This window comes from Saimiri boliviensis, chromosome 8 (genome assembly GCF_048565385.1).
Source record: "Saimiri boliviensis isolate mSaiBol1 chromosome 8, mSaiBol1.pri, whole genome shotgun sequence".
Classification (NCBI taxonomy): Eukaryota; Metazoa; Chordata; class Mammalia; order Primates; family Cebidae; genus Saimiri; species Saimiri boliviensis.
The window spans coordinates 31,231,629-31,249,087 of NC_133456.1; the positions used below are offsets into that span (position 1 = coordinate 31,231,629).

At 41.5% G+C, this 17,459-nt stretch overlaps 1 protein-coding gene across 2 annotated transcripts in view; it reads left to right on the forward strand.

Annotated features, from left to right (window-relative positions):
* Positions 1-11,525, forward strand: part of FSTL1 (follistatin like 1) — a 55,922-nt gene extending 44,397 nt beyond the window's left edge. For both annotated transcript variants that reach the window (XM_003935403.3, XM_010345931.3), the window contains 5 exons: positions 787-905; positions 2,248-2,360; positions 2,984-3,094; positions 5,860-5,936; positions 8,812-11,525. In XM_003935403.3, coding sequence (XP_003935452.1) covers positions 787-905; positions 2,248-2,360; positions 2,984-3,094; positions 5,860-5,936; positions 8,812-8,856 — 465 coding nt within the window. In that variant the 3' untranslated portion in view covers positions 8,857-11,525. The remainder of the gene's footprint in view (positions 1-786; positions 906-2,247; positions 2,361-2,983; positions 3,095-5,859; positions 5,937-8,811) is intronic.
* The last annotated feature ends 5,934 nt before the right edge of the window (positions 11,526-17,459 follow it).

Consider the following 17,459-nt stretch of genomic DNA (forward strand, 5'->3'; position numbering starts at 1 on the left):
TTTAGCATCTCGCCATAGAGAACAGTGTGTGAGCTCACCACACCCCTCACTTTGGGCTCGTGGGATGCCAGCTAGGTCATGAGGACAGCCTGAGCTGGGTGATCTGAGGACCTGTGCACATGTCTGCAGTGGGGCCCACAGGGCAGAGGAGTGGGAACTTTGTGTGATGACTCCTGTCTATAGCTTATTGCTGTGAGGCCTTTGCCTGAGTTCTCACTGATGTGATCGGTTATGGGCACCAATGTGAAAGTTAAGCACTGAGAACAGGACGGGGAAGCTGGAATCCAGCAACAAGAAATGATCCTATAATTCCAAAGTGAGCTCAGAGGGGATTATCTGCATTGCTGTTCCTGAGCAGCTGATTAGAAACACATTCTGGGCCCTGCTACAGAGATTTTGATTCACAGCTTATAACTTTAAACTCATGTTACATATTCATCAGCGTTTGAGAACACGATGTGGAAGTTGGTCTGAAACCAAAGGTATAGTAAAAAGTGTCTGCAGGGCAGTGTCAGAGATGGGGCCACACAGCAGGTTTAGGGACCCCAGAGGCCTCTGTTCAGGTTGCCTCCTCTTCCCAGGCACTTTTCCTCTCACATTGGGCACGGATACCTCCCCTGTGTGTCCCAGGGATTTGAGCGTTTGTTGCCATGGCCTTCTAAGGCCAGGAAAGGGTTGGAATGTATCAAGACCAAGATGAATCAGAGGCAGATCAGTTGAGTGGAGCAATGATGGAACAGGATTTCTACAAAACATTCCTGAATGATGTGTTCATGCCCATTCTAGAACTTTGACAATGGTGACTCTCGCCTGGACTCTAGCGAATTCCTGAAGTTTGTGGAACAGAACGAAACTGCCATCAATATCACCACGTATCCAGACCAGGAGAACAACAAACTGCTTAGGTAAGAGGAGTGAGGGGTCAGAGAATGATCCACAAGGGAAGACTGTCTAGGAGAGGGGACTTAAACCCTTTCCCACTTGCAGAAGAGCTACCAGTGAGAGAATGTCATGTAAAAAGCAAAATGGGAATTGTGTCCTGTTCTATTCTATGAACAGTATGAACTAGTATCTTGAGTACCACTGATATCTAATCAAATAGTTACTGTTTTTGGTGAGAACTTGCAAGGAATAGAAGAATGTAATTTTAAAATAAATTGCCAAGGGCACATCAGCGCAAGTTGTTTCCAAATGTTGTGGGTGATATTTTACTGACTAATTTTCTGAAGGAATTACATTAGTCTAGTATTTAACGGTAGGTCTAAAACAGGTTTGTTCTGATTTTTAAGATAATTAGTGCTATTTCATGTCAATTGCCCTAACTCTTACAAATGTATGCCCCTCTACTTTTCTGTTATTATTCCAGAATAAATATTAATAAAAACTAATTGCTAAGAAACTTTTCATGTAGTTTTAGGACATTGGGAAGAATTTAAAATAGGAAAAGCATCTCTTTTCTTTAAAAGAAGTACAATGCACAGTTTGTAAAAGGGTTCTTCTTTAATAATAGTCTGTGACCTTAAAGTATAGGTTCTGTAAATCCTTCATTTTTGATAATCTGAGATTAGGTAATGTTTAACAATTTCAATGTGTGTTCCTCATGATATCCCAGTGAAGGAGGGCTTCTCGTCCTCCTTTTATGGTTGGGAAGACAGGCTCAGAAAAGTTGAATAACTACCTCAAGTCCATTTGAGTAGTAAGTGATTGAGCCAGGGCTCAAATCCAGTGCAAGGAAGAAGTGATAGAACTGGTTCTAAAAGCTTTTCTGAAAATCTCTTTCTAAAATGATGATAATGGTGATTCTTGCTTGAACTTCATATTCTTTCAAATCTCATATTCCTTTCGTGTCATCTGTCATATCTCTTCGGTTTTGATTTTCCTAGTTTGGTTGACTTGACTTTTATACCATGGGGAAAGGCAATTGCTAGTGGAAGGTGTGCAGGCAGTGAAAACATTTGTCAGTCAAAGCTGACAAAACCATTCATGAAACTTTAGTCATCTTAAGGGGACATTTGAACAGCCTGAGTGATCTGACATTCAGTATAACAAACTAAAGGTTAGATGGCTGCATTTGTCAGGATGGATAATAGTTGTGTTGAATCAGTGTAGAGAGAGGCTGTTTCAGTTAGCAGTCATCTTCTTGGCCTCCTTTGGAGGCCCTGGATGTATGTAGTCCTGATGTGTACTTTCCTTCTTCTGAGCAAAGCTGAGGTCTTGCTAACACATTTCTCCTGTGTTGTGTTTCAGAGGACTCTGTGTTGATGCTCTCATTGAACTGTCTGATGAAAATGCTGATTGGAAACTCAGCTTCCAAGAATTTCTCAAGTGTCTCAACCCATCTTTCAACCCTCCTGAGAAGAGTATGCCTAACCTAAGAAATAGAGAGCTGTAGGGAATGGAGGCATTTTGTGGGAGCCAAGATACAGAGCTAGCTGAGAAAATCCCCTTCCATGATTCCAGACTGGGTTCCAGCCCATCATCCCCATGGTGAAGTCAGGACCCCAAATTCTTTTTTTTTTTTTTTTTTTTTTTTGAGACGGAGTTTCGCTCTTGTTACCCAGGCTGGAGTGCAATGGCTCGATCTCGGCTCACCGCAACCTCCACCTCCTGGGTTCAGGCAATTCTCCTGCCTCAGCCTCCTGAGTAGCTGGGATTACAGGCACACGCCACCATGCCCAGCTAACTTTTTGTATTTTTAGTAGAGATGGGGTTTCACCTTGTTGACCAGGATGGTCTTGATCTCTTGACCTCGTGATCCACCCGCCTCGGCCTCCCAAAGTGCTGGGATTACAGGCTTGAGCCACCGCACCCGGCCTGGACCCCAAATTCTTTAGGTTGATGGTGGAATTTGCTCAGATATGGTGCTTCTGAGGGACAGGCATGTCTTGTCGGGGAAAAAGGGTAAGATGCACAGACTGTGGCAAAGATGCCCTGTTCCAGTCTCACAACTAAAAACTGTTGCCCCATATTTCTGGCCCAACAGAGTGTGCCCTGGAGGATGAAATGTATGCAGATGGAGCTGAAACCGAGGTGGACTGTAACCGCTGTGTCTGTGCCTGTGGAAACTGGGTCTGTACAGCCATGACCTGTGATGGTGAGCTGTGCTTCAGGCAGAAAGAAAAAACAGCAAGGAGAGAGCTTCATGAAATCCGCATGAGAAGTTGGGGTGGGATTGATGGAGAAGAGGGTGGCTGGGAGCAAGCAACCCAAGGAGCAACTGGCAGACCCACACCTGTAAGGTTGGAGCCCCAGTAGATAGCTTTGAGGGCAGAGCACTTATCCCATAGGCATTGAGTTTGAAAATCACTCCAGAGGCTAGGAATAAGAGAGGACCAAGACCCAGGGCAAAAGTAAATGATAGTATGAGACTGGAATAGTAACAATGAAATCAGATACTTACACAGCAAGAACCATGTGCCAGGCTCTCTTCTAAGCACTTTACCCATTAACCCACTTGATCCTTTTAACACCTTAGGAAATACTTAGTAACAGACTCTGGTGATTGGAAGACAGAATGACTTCTCCTTGCCATACCCAGGCAGAAAAAGAAAAAATGTTTGTAGACCCTCTTTCAACTAACAGAAATGGGTAATCTTTTTTAAAAGGAGAGAGAGAAAGTTGAGCTAGTTGAGATGTGTACAGGGTGGCCTGGGAAGACAGAAATCTGAGAGTTTGGAGGGCAGTGTGAGGCTACAGGGTATGTTGGAACCACTAGGGTCCCATCTGGGTCCTGGGCTACAATGATGCCAAAGATCAAGAGGGACTCTTAAATCAAAGCTGAGCCCTAGCACAGAACCAGGGACATACAGAGTAGAGGCAAGACATAAGAAAGGTGTTGAAGCCAGGTCTGAAAGGGAGAGTTGCCTTACGGAAGAAAGATCAGTTGGAACCAGGCCCAAAAGTTGTACCAGCTAGGGTGAACCTAAAGTTACATTGGCCAGGTGCAGTGGCTCATGGCTATAATCCCAGCACTTTGGGAGGCCAAGGTGGGAAGATCGCTTGAGCCCAGGAATTCAAGACCAGCCTTGCCCACATAGCGAGACCATGTCTACAAAAATGTGAAAATTAGCCAGGCGTGATGGCACATGCCTGTAGTCCCAACTACTTGGAGGGGCTGAAGTGGGAGGATCACCTGAGCCTGACAGGTTGAGGCTGCAGTGAGCCACAGTTGCACCACTGCACTCCAGCCTGGATGACAGAGCAAGACCCTGTCTTAAAAAAAAAAGTAAAAAATAAAAAATAAAAAAATAAAAAAAAGGATATTTTAAGAAGTTAACTGAGTCAAGGAAGAGCTGGCTGGAGCCTAGAATTATGTTCAGGAAGATCAGGTTAAATGGTAACCAGAAAACAGAGGTCAGAGACCCAGGAAGAGGCTCTTCCAGACAAGAATCCTAGCAAACACCAACAGTATGAATGGAACCCAGTACTATCTAAGGGATCTCTGGTCTACCACTGCCCAGGACCAAGTCTGTTTTCAATATGGAAAGACAGGAAACCAATGTAACTCCAGGGACAGGTGAAATAACAGGAAGAGGCTGTTTAGAGACTAGAAAATTCTACAAGTTCCTTGAAGTCAAGACCAAGTTACTTCTGAAGCCAACGAAGAACTTCTGAAAATGGTCAGTGGCCTAGCCTGCCTCAACCATGGAGCATCCTATACTTGTTTTCCCAAAACTCCCTTCAGTACCTCTCTGCTTCTAACTACTGCTATTCTGGCTTTGTAAAGGTAGCCCTCCATTTCTAAAGTGCAGGCAATTAGTGTGCAGCTGGCTTACAGAATAAGAATAAGCATGGTCATCTGGATAATAATCTCTATCACATGCATCAGACAAAATTCAAATGAACAGTCCCATGGGACATTGCCCATTTCCACAGTCACACAGCTATGGGCTGCTCATCCTCCCTCTCTGGATGGCCAAGTCTAGAACTCTATGTGGGTATAACATGGAGCATTCCAGATGGTGGTGCCCCAGGGGCCTGACTGTGGTGGTACCCCAGAAGCATGATGTGTAGGTCATGGATCTGAGAGGATTTTGTGTAGCCAGCATTCCAGGAAATTTTCAGGTTAGTACCAGAGTTAGCAATCTGCTCTTAGATCACAAATCAGAATGGGACAAGCAAGAAAGGGCATCAACATGTGAAGCCAGGTGGAGCCAGAGCCAAGGGAAACTGCTACAAGGAGAAAGCTGATAGCAATGTTTGGAAGATAGGTCCTAGCAGTGTTTCTTAATGGTCAACATTATACTTGATAAGCGTAGAGATTCCATTTTAAACCTAGTAAATCAGCATTTGCAAAAGAGCAGCTTGGGAACCTGTGTAGTTTTTGTTTTTATCACTGCGCGAGTTTGGAAAACATTGCTAGAAGAAATGGTTGTCAACCCTGGCTGCGCATTAGAACCAACCAGAAAGACTTGTAAAAAAAATATTAGTGTCCAGGTCCCACCTCAGATTAATTAAATCAGAATCTCTGAAGATGGAACATAGATAGTTATCTTTTCAAATGTTCTCCAGGACAATCTGAAGGTAGGTGAATGGCTGAGAGTTACTGTCTGAGGAATCTCCTATATCAAGTCCAGGTTTTCACCATATATTTTTGCAGGGCCAGCCTCTGGCAGGAATGTGCTAAGCAGTTACAGGAATAAAGACCAGAGAGGAGTGTGGGTAGATTGCTTTGTTACAAGGTGTTACATTCGAAGTACCAGTTGCACAAGGCCTTCATACTCAGAAAATGTGTTTAATTCACCTCTCCTTCCACAGGTGAAATGAGAGATGAATTGAGAGCCTCTAGGTAGATCTTGGTGGGATTCCTCATTGGCATACAACAGCTGCCACTACTCTGAGCTTTGGTTATTCTTGCAGGAAAGAATCAGAAGGGGGCCCAGACCCAGACAGAGGAGGAGATGGCCAGATACATCCAGGAGCTCCAAAAGCATCAGGTAAGTGGCGGCCTCCATGCTGGTTCAGGTGTTGCTGTTGCCACCCGACCCTATACCACTCAAACACTGCCCAGTGCCCCATGAGACCAAGGAGACACACTCTGTTCAATACAGTAGATCCTGAGTGATACCCCATCACCTGTACTATAAAACTGATACAGACACTTCCGTGATAAAACGGCCTAGTAGATCTCAACAGATATAGGTTACATCTTGGTGAGTGGCTGCGTAAGGCAAAATCAGGCAGGTGGTTATTTGCAAATGAGGTGGAAGTGATTTGCCAATGAGCATGGTTTAAGAAAGTGTGTATCTTGTCATGAACAGACCCAAAGACTGTGAGCTCTTGAAAGCAGGCTCTGTAACTTGCTCACCATTGTACCATGGCAGCTCTCGCAGGGCCTGGTATTTAGTCAGCACTCAGTAAGCATGAAAGCAGTGGATTTGGGCCACAGCAGAAACGATTTACGTTAAACGTCATTCTGACTAGAAAATAGCCTAGAGTTGACAGAGACTCCTTCCCAGAGACTCAAGAAGATAATAAATAAGAATTTTGTTCAGGTTCTATGTTATTAAGTTAAAGCCTTCCTTGGTGGAAGGATTCTTAGCAGAATAGTGATCCTCTGACATGTTATGGAACTGTTGGGCTTCTGGGCCCATCCTTCTACTGGCTTATCATATAGTCTTCACAGAGGATATTGTACCTTCCATTACCTGTCTGTAGACCAAATGTAATAGTACTAGCCTTCTCTCTGACATAGAAGCTTTTAAGGAATATAATGGTCACAAGAACTGCTAAACTATTGATGTGAAATATTTCACATGAGTAAACAGAACTATTACTATTAATAGTAATTGCTCATATTTATTGATCATTCTTGATGTGCATTTTGTCATCATTGTCACTGATGGTATAGAAATCTCATGTCAGTTGTTTAAGCAGAAGCAAAAGCTTCTAGTCTTTTGCTTTTTCAAAGTTCACCAGTCTTGAGCCTCCCAATGAGTTCAATCCCATCAAAGAGAAAATTTAAAAACATAGGAATTACTTTCATCTAGGATAGAGCAGTTATCAGACAGTAGGAAGTGAATTATAATAGCTGATATGTTTAAGTGTCTTTGTTTGATGTGAGTCCTCTCAGAGCAGATGCCGAGGCAAGGATGCAAGTACACACAGTTTATTTGGGAGGCAATCACAGGAAGCACCAGAGGGAGATTTGGGAAACGAGTCCAGGAAGGGAAGGAAGCAATGAAGAGTGGGTATTCAGGCCTGTTATCACTGTGAACAAGTGGCACTTAATCCTGTTGAGGGTCTCTGGGAATGGAGTAACAGTGCCTGAGTGAGGATGAAGCTGGGCTGTTTCTACAAGAACTCCCATCAGCCATTGGCTGAGGGCTGCTACTGAGAAACATTAATTCCCTGGCATTTGTGACCTACCAGTGTGTGTGGACAGAGTGGGTTCCAGCAGCTAGAGAAAGCCCTCAGGCAGAGACACAGATGCTGGCAGTAGGTAGGAAGTCACGCCAGTGTACACCCAAACATAGGGGCTATGGCTGGAACATCAGCAGTGTCTGCTAGATACCGGGCACTGTTTTCAGGCTTTACAAAATTTATTTCTTTAGTTGAGATATGATTCACATACCAAAACTTCACCCCTTTAAAGTATATTCCTAAGATTGTCAATTATCTCACTATGATCTTAATTCCAGAACATTTTCATTATCCCAGAAAGAAATCCCATACCCATTAGAAGTCACCTTCCACTCTCTTCCTCCAACCCTTTGCAACCACCAGTCTACTTTCTAACTATAGATTTGCCTGTTCTGGACATACTACAGTGGTATCATGCAACAGTATAGCCTTTCTGTCTTTCACTTAGCATAATGTTTTCAAGGTTCATTCTTACAGTATGAATCAATACTTCTTTCCTATTTATGGCTGAATAACATTCCATGATACAGATATACCACATGTTACATTATCCATTCATCAGTTAATGGATATTTAGGTTGTTTCAATTTGGGGACTCTGATAAATAAAGCTGTTATGAACGTTTGTGCACACAAGTTTTTGTGTGGACATATGTTGTCTGTTCTCTTGGTATTTACCTAGGAGTGGAATTGGTGGGTCATATGGTAACTCCATGTTTAACCTTTTGAGAAATGGCCAGACTGGTTTCCAAAGCTACTGCACCATTGTACATCTTTACCATAGAGTTCCAGTTTCTTCACATACTCAGCAACAGTTTTGTTATTGTTTTTATTTTAGCTGTCCTAGTGGGTGTGAAGTAGTAGCTCATTGTGATTTGCGTTTCCCATGTGACTAATGACGTTGAGCATCAAGTCCTTATTGGCCATTTGTGTATCTTCTTTGGAGAAATGTGCCAGGCACTGTTGTAAGAGATGGAACTTTATTACTGTGGTTCTGCAATTGAAGAAATTGAGACACAGATTTCATAATATGCCCAAGGTCACCCAAAAAGTAGCACAGCCATTGTTGAAGCTCAGGCAATCTGCCTCCAGAACCTGTTATACTTAACGCCTCTTTGGACTTGTTGGATACAGAACATCTTGTAGCATTTCCATTTAACATCCTTTTCTTCGTCCTTAAAATGGGAACCATAATGTCTGATCTGCTTGTTTCATAAGAGTCCAAATGGAGTCAACTTAATTCCATAAACAGCCCCTGCATGACCATGTCATGAATAGGCTGTGGTTCTTGTTCTCAAGTTGTTCATTGTCTACAGAGGAGCCACACAAGTAAACAACTAAAATTCAGCATAAGCTTGTAAATGTCAATGCTATATAATCTAGAGGAACAGATAAATGCCAACAGTTGTTTAATATTTCCATGACACCTATTTTCTCTTGCATCTCAAAGGAAACGGCTGAAAAGACCAAGAGAGTGAACACCAAAGAAATCTAATGAGGAGGCACAGGACAGTGTCTGGAGCCCAGCACCTTCTCTTCCACTTCAGCGCTGAGTCCAGTATACACAAGTGTCTGCTACAGTCGCCAAATCACCAGTATTTGCTTGTATAGCAATGAGTTTCATTTTGTTTGTTTTGCAATAATGGATATGAAGGTGGCTGGCTAGGAGGGGAAGGGCCATAGCCTTCATTTCTAGGAGTGCTTTAAGAGAAACTGTAAACGGTGCTCTGGGGCTGGAGGCTGGTAAGGAAACTGCATCACAATTGAGAGAGGAGCAGACCCAGATCTGAACCCCTTTTGTGTTTATGGCAGCTGTCAGCAGGCTGCAGGGAGTGCACGCAGTGCCAGAGAGAACTTAGCACGGTGTCCCTGGAGGAGAGGTTTGGGAAGCTCCACAGAGAGGAATGCTGTCTGCTTCCAGCCTCTTTCCATTGCTATCAGCATGACAGACTTCCAACATCCATGCATCTCTTGGTCCCAATAACTGCCTCTAGATACATAGCCATCCTGCTGGTTACCCAGTGTTCCTCAGACTTGGATGTAGTATCTGGGAGGGTATGCCCAAATGATGCAGATACTTGTATACTTCAAGCCCCTTAGTGACCTAACCAAATTTTTAAAACACTTTTTACCAAAGGTGCTATTTCTCTGTAACATTTTTTTTTCTACAAGTTGACTTTATTCTTCAATTATTATCATTATATTATTGTTTTTTAATATTTTATTTTCTTGACTAGGTATTAAGCTTTTACAATTATTTTTCAGTAGTCCAACCACTTCATAGGTGGAAGGAGTTTGGGGTTCTTCCTGGTGCAGGGGCTCAAATAACCCAGATGCCCCCAGCCTGCCACTTCCTAGATGCAGCTTGTAGTTGGCCCCCCTAGCTTCCAACAGTCCACTGTCTGCCAGTGGTGTAGGGGGTGCCTCAGACCAAAGCCAGGGGAAGAAGCATCTTCGTAAAAAACTTTCTAAATCCATAGATTAATTTGTTTTTATTTATTCTGAGAAGTTCAGGCAAATCCGTATTCCAAAGGATGGAGACAAGTGCAGCCAAGCAGGGCTTAGGATATCCCAGCCCACTAATGTGCTCATTGGCCTACTGCTAACTAGGAGAGTGAGTTGGCCCTGTCTCCTCCTTTTCCTGGACCTCAGTTTCCTCAGTGAGCTGGTAAGAATACACTAGCCTTTTGATTTGATAAATTATAAATTCTGTGGTTCTGATCATTGGTCCAGAGGGGAGCTAGGTACCTGTGATTTTTCCTTCTTTTCTGTAGAATAAATGAAACCTTGTTGTTAGAACAAGAAATGTCAGATAGCCAAAAACAAGATGACCAAATCTGATCTCAGCCTGATGACCCTACAGGTTGTGCTGTGATACAGAGTCCTCATGGGTAAAGCAGGAAGACAGCGGGAAAGAGAACCACCTCACTCTGTCTTCATAATTGCATTTCCTGTTTAACCTTTGGCTGGAAATAGCATTCCCTTTAGAGATGAGGATAAAGAAAGTTTCTAATTCAACAGGGGGGAAAAATGGAGATTTAATCTTAAAACTGTGACTTGGGGAGGTCAGTTGTTTACACTTATTCCTGTGTCTTTCAACTTCTGTGATTATTAACCCCACTCACTACCCTGTTTAAGATGCATTTGGAATACCAAAGACTAAAGCCTTGACATAAGATCTCATTTGCAGAAAGCAGATTAAAGACCATCAGAAGGAAATCATTTAGGTTGTAATGCACAGTAAACGCTGTGCCAAAAATAGGATTCCTTCTAAATTGTTTTCCTTGTTCTCATTTGAAAGGAGAAAATTCCACTTTGTTTAGCATTTCAAGCTTTTATGTATCATCCTATTTAAAAACTCTCTTCAGATCCCACTTGTGCAGTCTGAATTACAGCTCCCTGTCCAAGTGCCTTGGAGAACTCACAGCAGCATGCCTTAATCAAAAGTTTTGCCAGTCCTTGGACACTATGGGAGAGGGCAAGAGTACCAGTTTGTTAAAAGCGAGAAACCAGTGTCTCTTCACTAGTCACAGATAGAACAGTGATTACCATCCAAGTCTACTCTACCCTGCAACCAACATTGTACTCCCAAGAGCAAATCCACATTTTTCTTGAGTTCTGCTGCTTCTGTGTAAATAGGGCAGCTGTTGTCTTTGCCATAGAAACACATGATCTGAGGACCATTCATGGAAAGCTGCTAAATAGCCTAGTTTGGGGAGTCTTGCATAAAGCTTTGCATGGAGCAAACAGGATTAAATCAGGTTCAGTTCCTTTAGCCCTCTAAAAGCATAGGGCTTATCCTGCAGGCTTCCTTGGGCTTTCTCTGTGTGTGTAGTTTTGTAAATACTATAGCATCTGTTAAGATCCAGTGACCATGGAAACCTTTCCACATGCTGTGACTCTGGACTCCTATCACTGTTTTTGGAAACCAGTGCTTCTCTGCCTGCTAACAAGCCTATGTGGACCAGCCTGAATGTCTTTCCTTTACACCTATGTTTTTAAATAGTCAAACTTCAAGAAACAATCTAAACAAGTTTCTGTTGCATATGTGTTTGTGAACTTGTATTTGTATTTAGTAGGCTTCCATATTGCATTTAACTTGTTTTTGTAACTTCTGATTCTTTCTTTTCAGATACTATTGATGAATAAAGAAATTAAAGTGGTGGTTGTATTGGTTTCCTTCCCACCCGCGCCACCCAATTAAGGCCGAATAAAATTGAGACATGACCCATTTATTTCCTAGGAGTGGATTTGAATTTCAGGAGCCTTAAAAAAGACTGAAGAGTTTCTCCTGGATCTGCAGCTTGGATGGAAAGTTTACTCAGGGACTGGTAGAACAAGTTTCTTTGAAAGGATCATGGATAGTGGGTCTCGGGTAAGAGGTGATGAGAAGTCAGAGTGTCTTAGTCCCTTCAGGTTGCTATAACAAAATACCTCAGACTAGGTAATTATAGACAACACAAATGTATTGCCCACAGTTCTGGAGGCTGAGAAGCCTAAGATCAAGGTATCAGAAGATCAGAAGATTCAGTGTCTGATGAGGGCTTGTTCTCTGCTTCAAAGATGGAACTTTCTTGATGCGTCCCCACATGGTGGAAAGGGTAAACAAACTCCTTTAGGCCCCTATTACAAGGGCACTTGGCCGGGTGTGGTGGCTCAAGCCTGTAATCCCAGCACTTTGGGAGGCCGAGGCGGGCGGATCACGAGGTCAAGAGATCAAGACCATCCTGGTCAATGTGGTGAAACCCTGTCTCTACTAAAAATACAAAAAATTAGCTGGGCATGGTGGCACGTGCCTGTAATCCCAGCTATTCAGGAGGCTGAGGCAGGAGAATTGCCTGAACCCAGGAGGCGGAGGTTGCGGTGAGCCGAAATCGAGCCATTGCACTCCAGCCTGTGTAACAAGAGCGAAACTCCGTCTCAAAAAAAAAAAAAGGGGGGGGGCACTTATCCCATTCATAAGGGTTAACCTTTCATGATCTAATCATCTCTTAAGAGCCTCACCTCTTAATACCATTGCTTTGGGGATTGTTTTAACATGAATTTTGGGGGGACCAAACATTCCAGGTAAATGATAGACAAGGATTTGAAGGAACACTTCCCTTGGTAAACAGACTTATTACAGCAGAGTAAGTAAGATGAAGACGGGAATAGGAGGCCTGTTGCTGGGAATGGGTGCCAGAGGCAGCATCTCCCTGAGTTCCTCATCCCATCAGACTGAATGGAGCAGTTAGTTCCTGGCTTTGAGTTTCCAGAACCTCTCAGTCTAATCACTTGCAGTGGCTAAGTGAAGGAAACATCTATACAGTTTCAAAATAAAGCTATATCCATTAACACAACCTGTTGAGGAATTTTTGTTTTTGTTTAGCCCCGAGAGCATCCACTATATATATTTTTATTTTATTTTATTTTATTTTATTTTATTTATTTATTTTTTTACATAGTAGGTGCTCAAGAAAACAACTGGAATATAATGGAATGAAATAATTATGACCAGTTTGTGTTACTTCTCAAATTCATGCTGTGGGGGTGAGCTTTGACTTACATTTGACTTTCATCCTGAAGCAGAGGAGGAATATCTTGATGCTAGCACAGTATTGAGAAACCATGAGGAATACTTTGTACTCAGATATAAGACTATTTCTACAGGTGCCAAATCCACAGACTCTCCAAAGCCTTGCAGTTTTCTTGTGTGAAAGTCACATCACATGAAAAGACTGCAAGGCTAATATGGAAACACGAGCTACTAAGGAAATGGGATCTGGAGCTTCCAGTGAGGGCAGAAACAGAGGTGATTTCCTACCTAGTATTCATACCTCTTTCTCCAAGGCCTAGACAAACCTATCATTTCAAAGTCTACTACTCTTCCTCTGTACTGTATCTTAACAGTACACCTTAGATTTTGGGGGGCAAAGTTAAAATTTTAAATATTTTCTCCCATAATTTTATATCTAAAGCATATCAATACTTGTTTTTTCTAACCACCAAGCATGCCAGCCAAACCAGACCCCTCACCATTTCCCAAATATATGCTGTAATTTTCTCTTTCTTTTGGCTGTGCTTTCTAAGCAATACCTTTCTTCTTTCCTTCAATTATGTGCACCTCATCCCAGCTCTATCCAAATCCCGTTATCCTCTGAAAGCTACCCTAATTGTGGTAGCCTAAATGGTCTTTTTCCTCTGAACTTGGATAGCTTTTGGTTGTTTCCATATGAATTACCAAATGCTACTTTATATTTTAGTTACTCTGGATTCATGTTTTTAAAAATAACGTTATTGAACCACTTAAAGTGTATAGTTCAATGGTTTTTTAGTAGTATATTCTCGTACAACCATCACCACAATGAATTTTAGGACAATTTCATCCTACCAAAAAGAAACCCTGTACTCATTAGCAGCCACTACCCATTCTCCCTTCCCTCTAGCTCTTGGCTACTATTAATCTACTTTCTGTCTCTACAGGTTTGCCTATTTTAGAGGATTTTATATAAATAGAATCATACAGTAAGTATTCTTTTATGACTGGTTTCTTTCACTTATGTGTCAGAATAACATTTCCAAGGTTCATCCATGTTGTAACATGTATCAGCACTTCATTTCTTTTTGTTGCTGAATCCATTGTATGTAAATACCACATTTTATACTTCATTAGTTGGGAGAGATTTGGTTTGATTCTATTTTTTGGCTATGATGAAAAATGCTGTTATGAACATTCATGTATACGTTTTTGTGACAACATAGGTTTTCATTTCTCTTGCATATATACCTAGGAGCAAAACTGCTGGGTCATATGGTTAACTATTTTTTTTAACCTTTTGAAGAACAGCCAGACTGTTTTCCAAAGTGGCTGCACCACTTTTTCATCCCCGGTATTGGTCTGTGAGGGTTCTGATTTCTCTACATCTGCACCATCACTTATTAGCTATCTGTCTTTTTTATTTTAGCTATCTTAGTGGGTATGAGTAGTATCTCGCTGTGATTTTAATTTGTATTTCCCTGATGGCTAATGATGTTGATGATCTTTTCATGTGCTTGTCAGTGATTTTTATATGTTTTGTGGAGAAACGCCTGCTCAGATCTTTTGCCCTTTTTAAACTGGATTTTCTTATAGATTCGTGTTTAATCTCTGTTACTATACAGTAAATCTCTTGAAGGCAGTGATTGTATTTGGACAAAATCACATTCTACTATGCTGCTATCTAGCATACCATAAATATGTGACTTGGCAAGTTAGTTAATTTCCCCACCTCTCAGTTTTCTTGTCTGTAGAATGATGATAATACATACATACCTTATAGAATGAATGTGAAGATTAAATAAAAATAATGACCATAGAGCCCTTAAGGCAGTGCCTGGCACTTATAAAATAACCAATAAACATTACCTATTATTATTACTTGTTTTTATACCTTGATAGTACAGTTTCTTATACACAGTAGGTACTCAATGTCTATTTGTGAATGAATTGGGGACTAAAATTATTTTAGCTCATTTATAGTTATAGTTATGACTAGCTATCTATGGAAAGGTAAAACAAGCCAACATGGAACCAACATAGGCTGAGCTAGTGGATAAAATTTAGAAGATAGTCACTCCAACTCCCATAACAATCAATAAGGAAAACACCACACCAGGTCTAAGATAAACCCCTAAGTAGAGTGAATTCAATAGGAGTAGCCATGAAGATGCTTTTATAGCTCTAACAAATGCTTAGTCAAAGACTCCAAATATATTTAAATATGTCATGTCATTATTTGAATCTTCAACATAAAAAGGCCTAAATTTCAATAAAGAAGACTGGAGACATATTTAGAGAGACATTTTAATCTATCACTTCTACAGCAATAGCAAACTGTGGCAGAGGAAGGAACTGCTGAAAACCAAACCGCTAGACCTTATATAACAAAACTGGCTGAAGACTTACTCTTGGCCCTGTAAATATAGAAGCCAGTTCCTCCTGAGGATGGATTGAAAGACTACAGCTCCCTCTACCTTCAATGCTGCCCTGAATACAGAGTAACTGGTTTTTTTGAGATTTGGACTACAATTTGCAGGAAAATGGCAGAACTTTAAACCATCCTAGGCCAATATGGATAAACCAAACTGAGAGGAATTTAGCAGTGGAAATAAATCAACATCTTGCAGGCTAGGCTAAGCAACTGGCCTTCATCTTATAAGCAATGAGGAAACATGGGGTAAAGGCAGGAGGAAAAAGAGATGGACTGAAGTCATGAAAGCAGTGCATTAGAAAGAATTGTCTGAGTCAAGAGGTGACTGGAATAGAGGTAGGAGTGAGTTCAGAAGACATGAGGTTCTGATATACCTTGAAGACAAAAAATACAGTAAGCATAAATCTTGGGCAAGCAAGTTCAGATCAACCTCTCAAATCCTAATCCCTAAGACATGGAACAGCTCAGAGCAGAGGACTATGATTTATGTAAAAAATTGTGAAATGAGTAAAAACTCTTCTCAATTTTTTCTACCCTGATCATGATCTAACAAGTGGCAGAGAGTAATAGTTATAACAATAACTACTATTACAGCTAATAATAATAATTGCCACTACTTACAGAATATTGACTTCATGCTAAATACTTTGCTAAGCACTTTAGAGTTATACCTTCCAATGACCCTACGAAACAGATAATATACTTCATAATACAGATGGTGAAATCAAGTCTTACAGAAATTAAGTAACAAAATCAAGATTAAGTAAAAGAAATCTGATTTCCAGAGGTGGGTTTGGAAACCTATATTTGATAAAAACCAAAGCCCACTCTTTTAACTGTATCACTATACTGCTTCCTAACTAGAATGGCTTACAAAAGGATTCTTCATTTGGATAATTTCTTGTTTTTTTCTGCAGTTAGTAAGTCAACATGACCTATCTAAGTCAGGTATGTCAAAAGCTATAACATGCATTTATTTCATTCACTCACTATTTACTGCCTACAATGTCTCAGGGGGATACCATGGTAAACACATAAGGTTCCTGCCTGCAGGAAGCCTAGACAGGGTAGCTGAAGGAGGAGGACAATTCATTTGATCTCCTTTGTTTTTTCAAAGCTATTCTAATCAAGAGACTCATCCTGAAATGTATTCAATTTGACCAAGCATGACATAATGGTGAAGTTCTCATAAGTGGACAAACAGGCTATGTACTTTCCCAGTTCCCTGTAACCCATGTTCCTTTCCCTAGGTAATGTATTCTGTTGTCTCCTCTGTCCTTTACCCTCTCCAGTGCCCCTTCCCTCTCAGGCATCTCTTTCAGCTAACTACAGATGAACCCCATCACTGTGGGGGCCCACAAGCCACCATAGCTCTTCCCACCTTCCAGAAGGTTTTCAGTATTCTGCAGGCTGACTGGATGGTTTCAAGGTAAGCCCATCAACAAGACTGCCTGGTGGCACATCACTTATAAGGCACTGCCCAATCCCACTGTAAATTGGGGGATGCTGCTTAATTTAAACCCATCTGGCTGTAGTGAAAAGAGATATATTCATGTCAGCTAAGATAGAGAAGGGTTATTATAATGACCAGTAAGGAGATGCTCACATTAATCCAACTGTTAACAAGGTTGGCCTCAGTGAAGCTGCACCTGGTGTGTTACTCTGGATATAAGGCAGTCCTAGATTTCAGAAGCAGTATTTTATGAATTTTTAAACTTATGTTCCACAATTGACAAAAAATAGCAACACTCCCCATGTCTGCCTCTTTCTGATCCAACTGTGATTTCTTTCTGGTCTGCCACCAACTGCAATTTCCCTCTGGGTTCTTTGGATTAAATTCCTGGAAGAGTGAGGGAAAAAAAAAAACATCTCCGCTTCTGGTTGGGCAGTGCCTTATAAGATAGGCTACCAGGCAGTCTGTTGATGGGCTTACATTGGTCAGCCGTCCACTATGGCTCTAATCAACAGAGCTTCTGGAGCAGGGTCATACGATACAAGGATGGCACCCCAAATTTTGTTTGGTTCAGCTGCCTCTCATCTAAGTGCTCTACTCCAGTTTTGTGTGTGAAGCCCACAAAACCCCCAATCCTTAAGACAGGTGCCATATAATTCCAACAATCACAATATTACAAAGTACCATCAATGAATA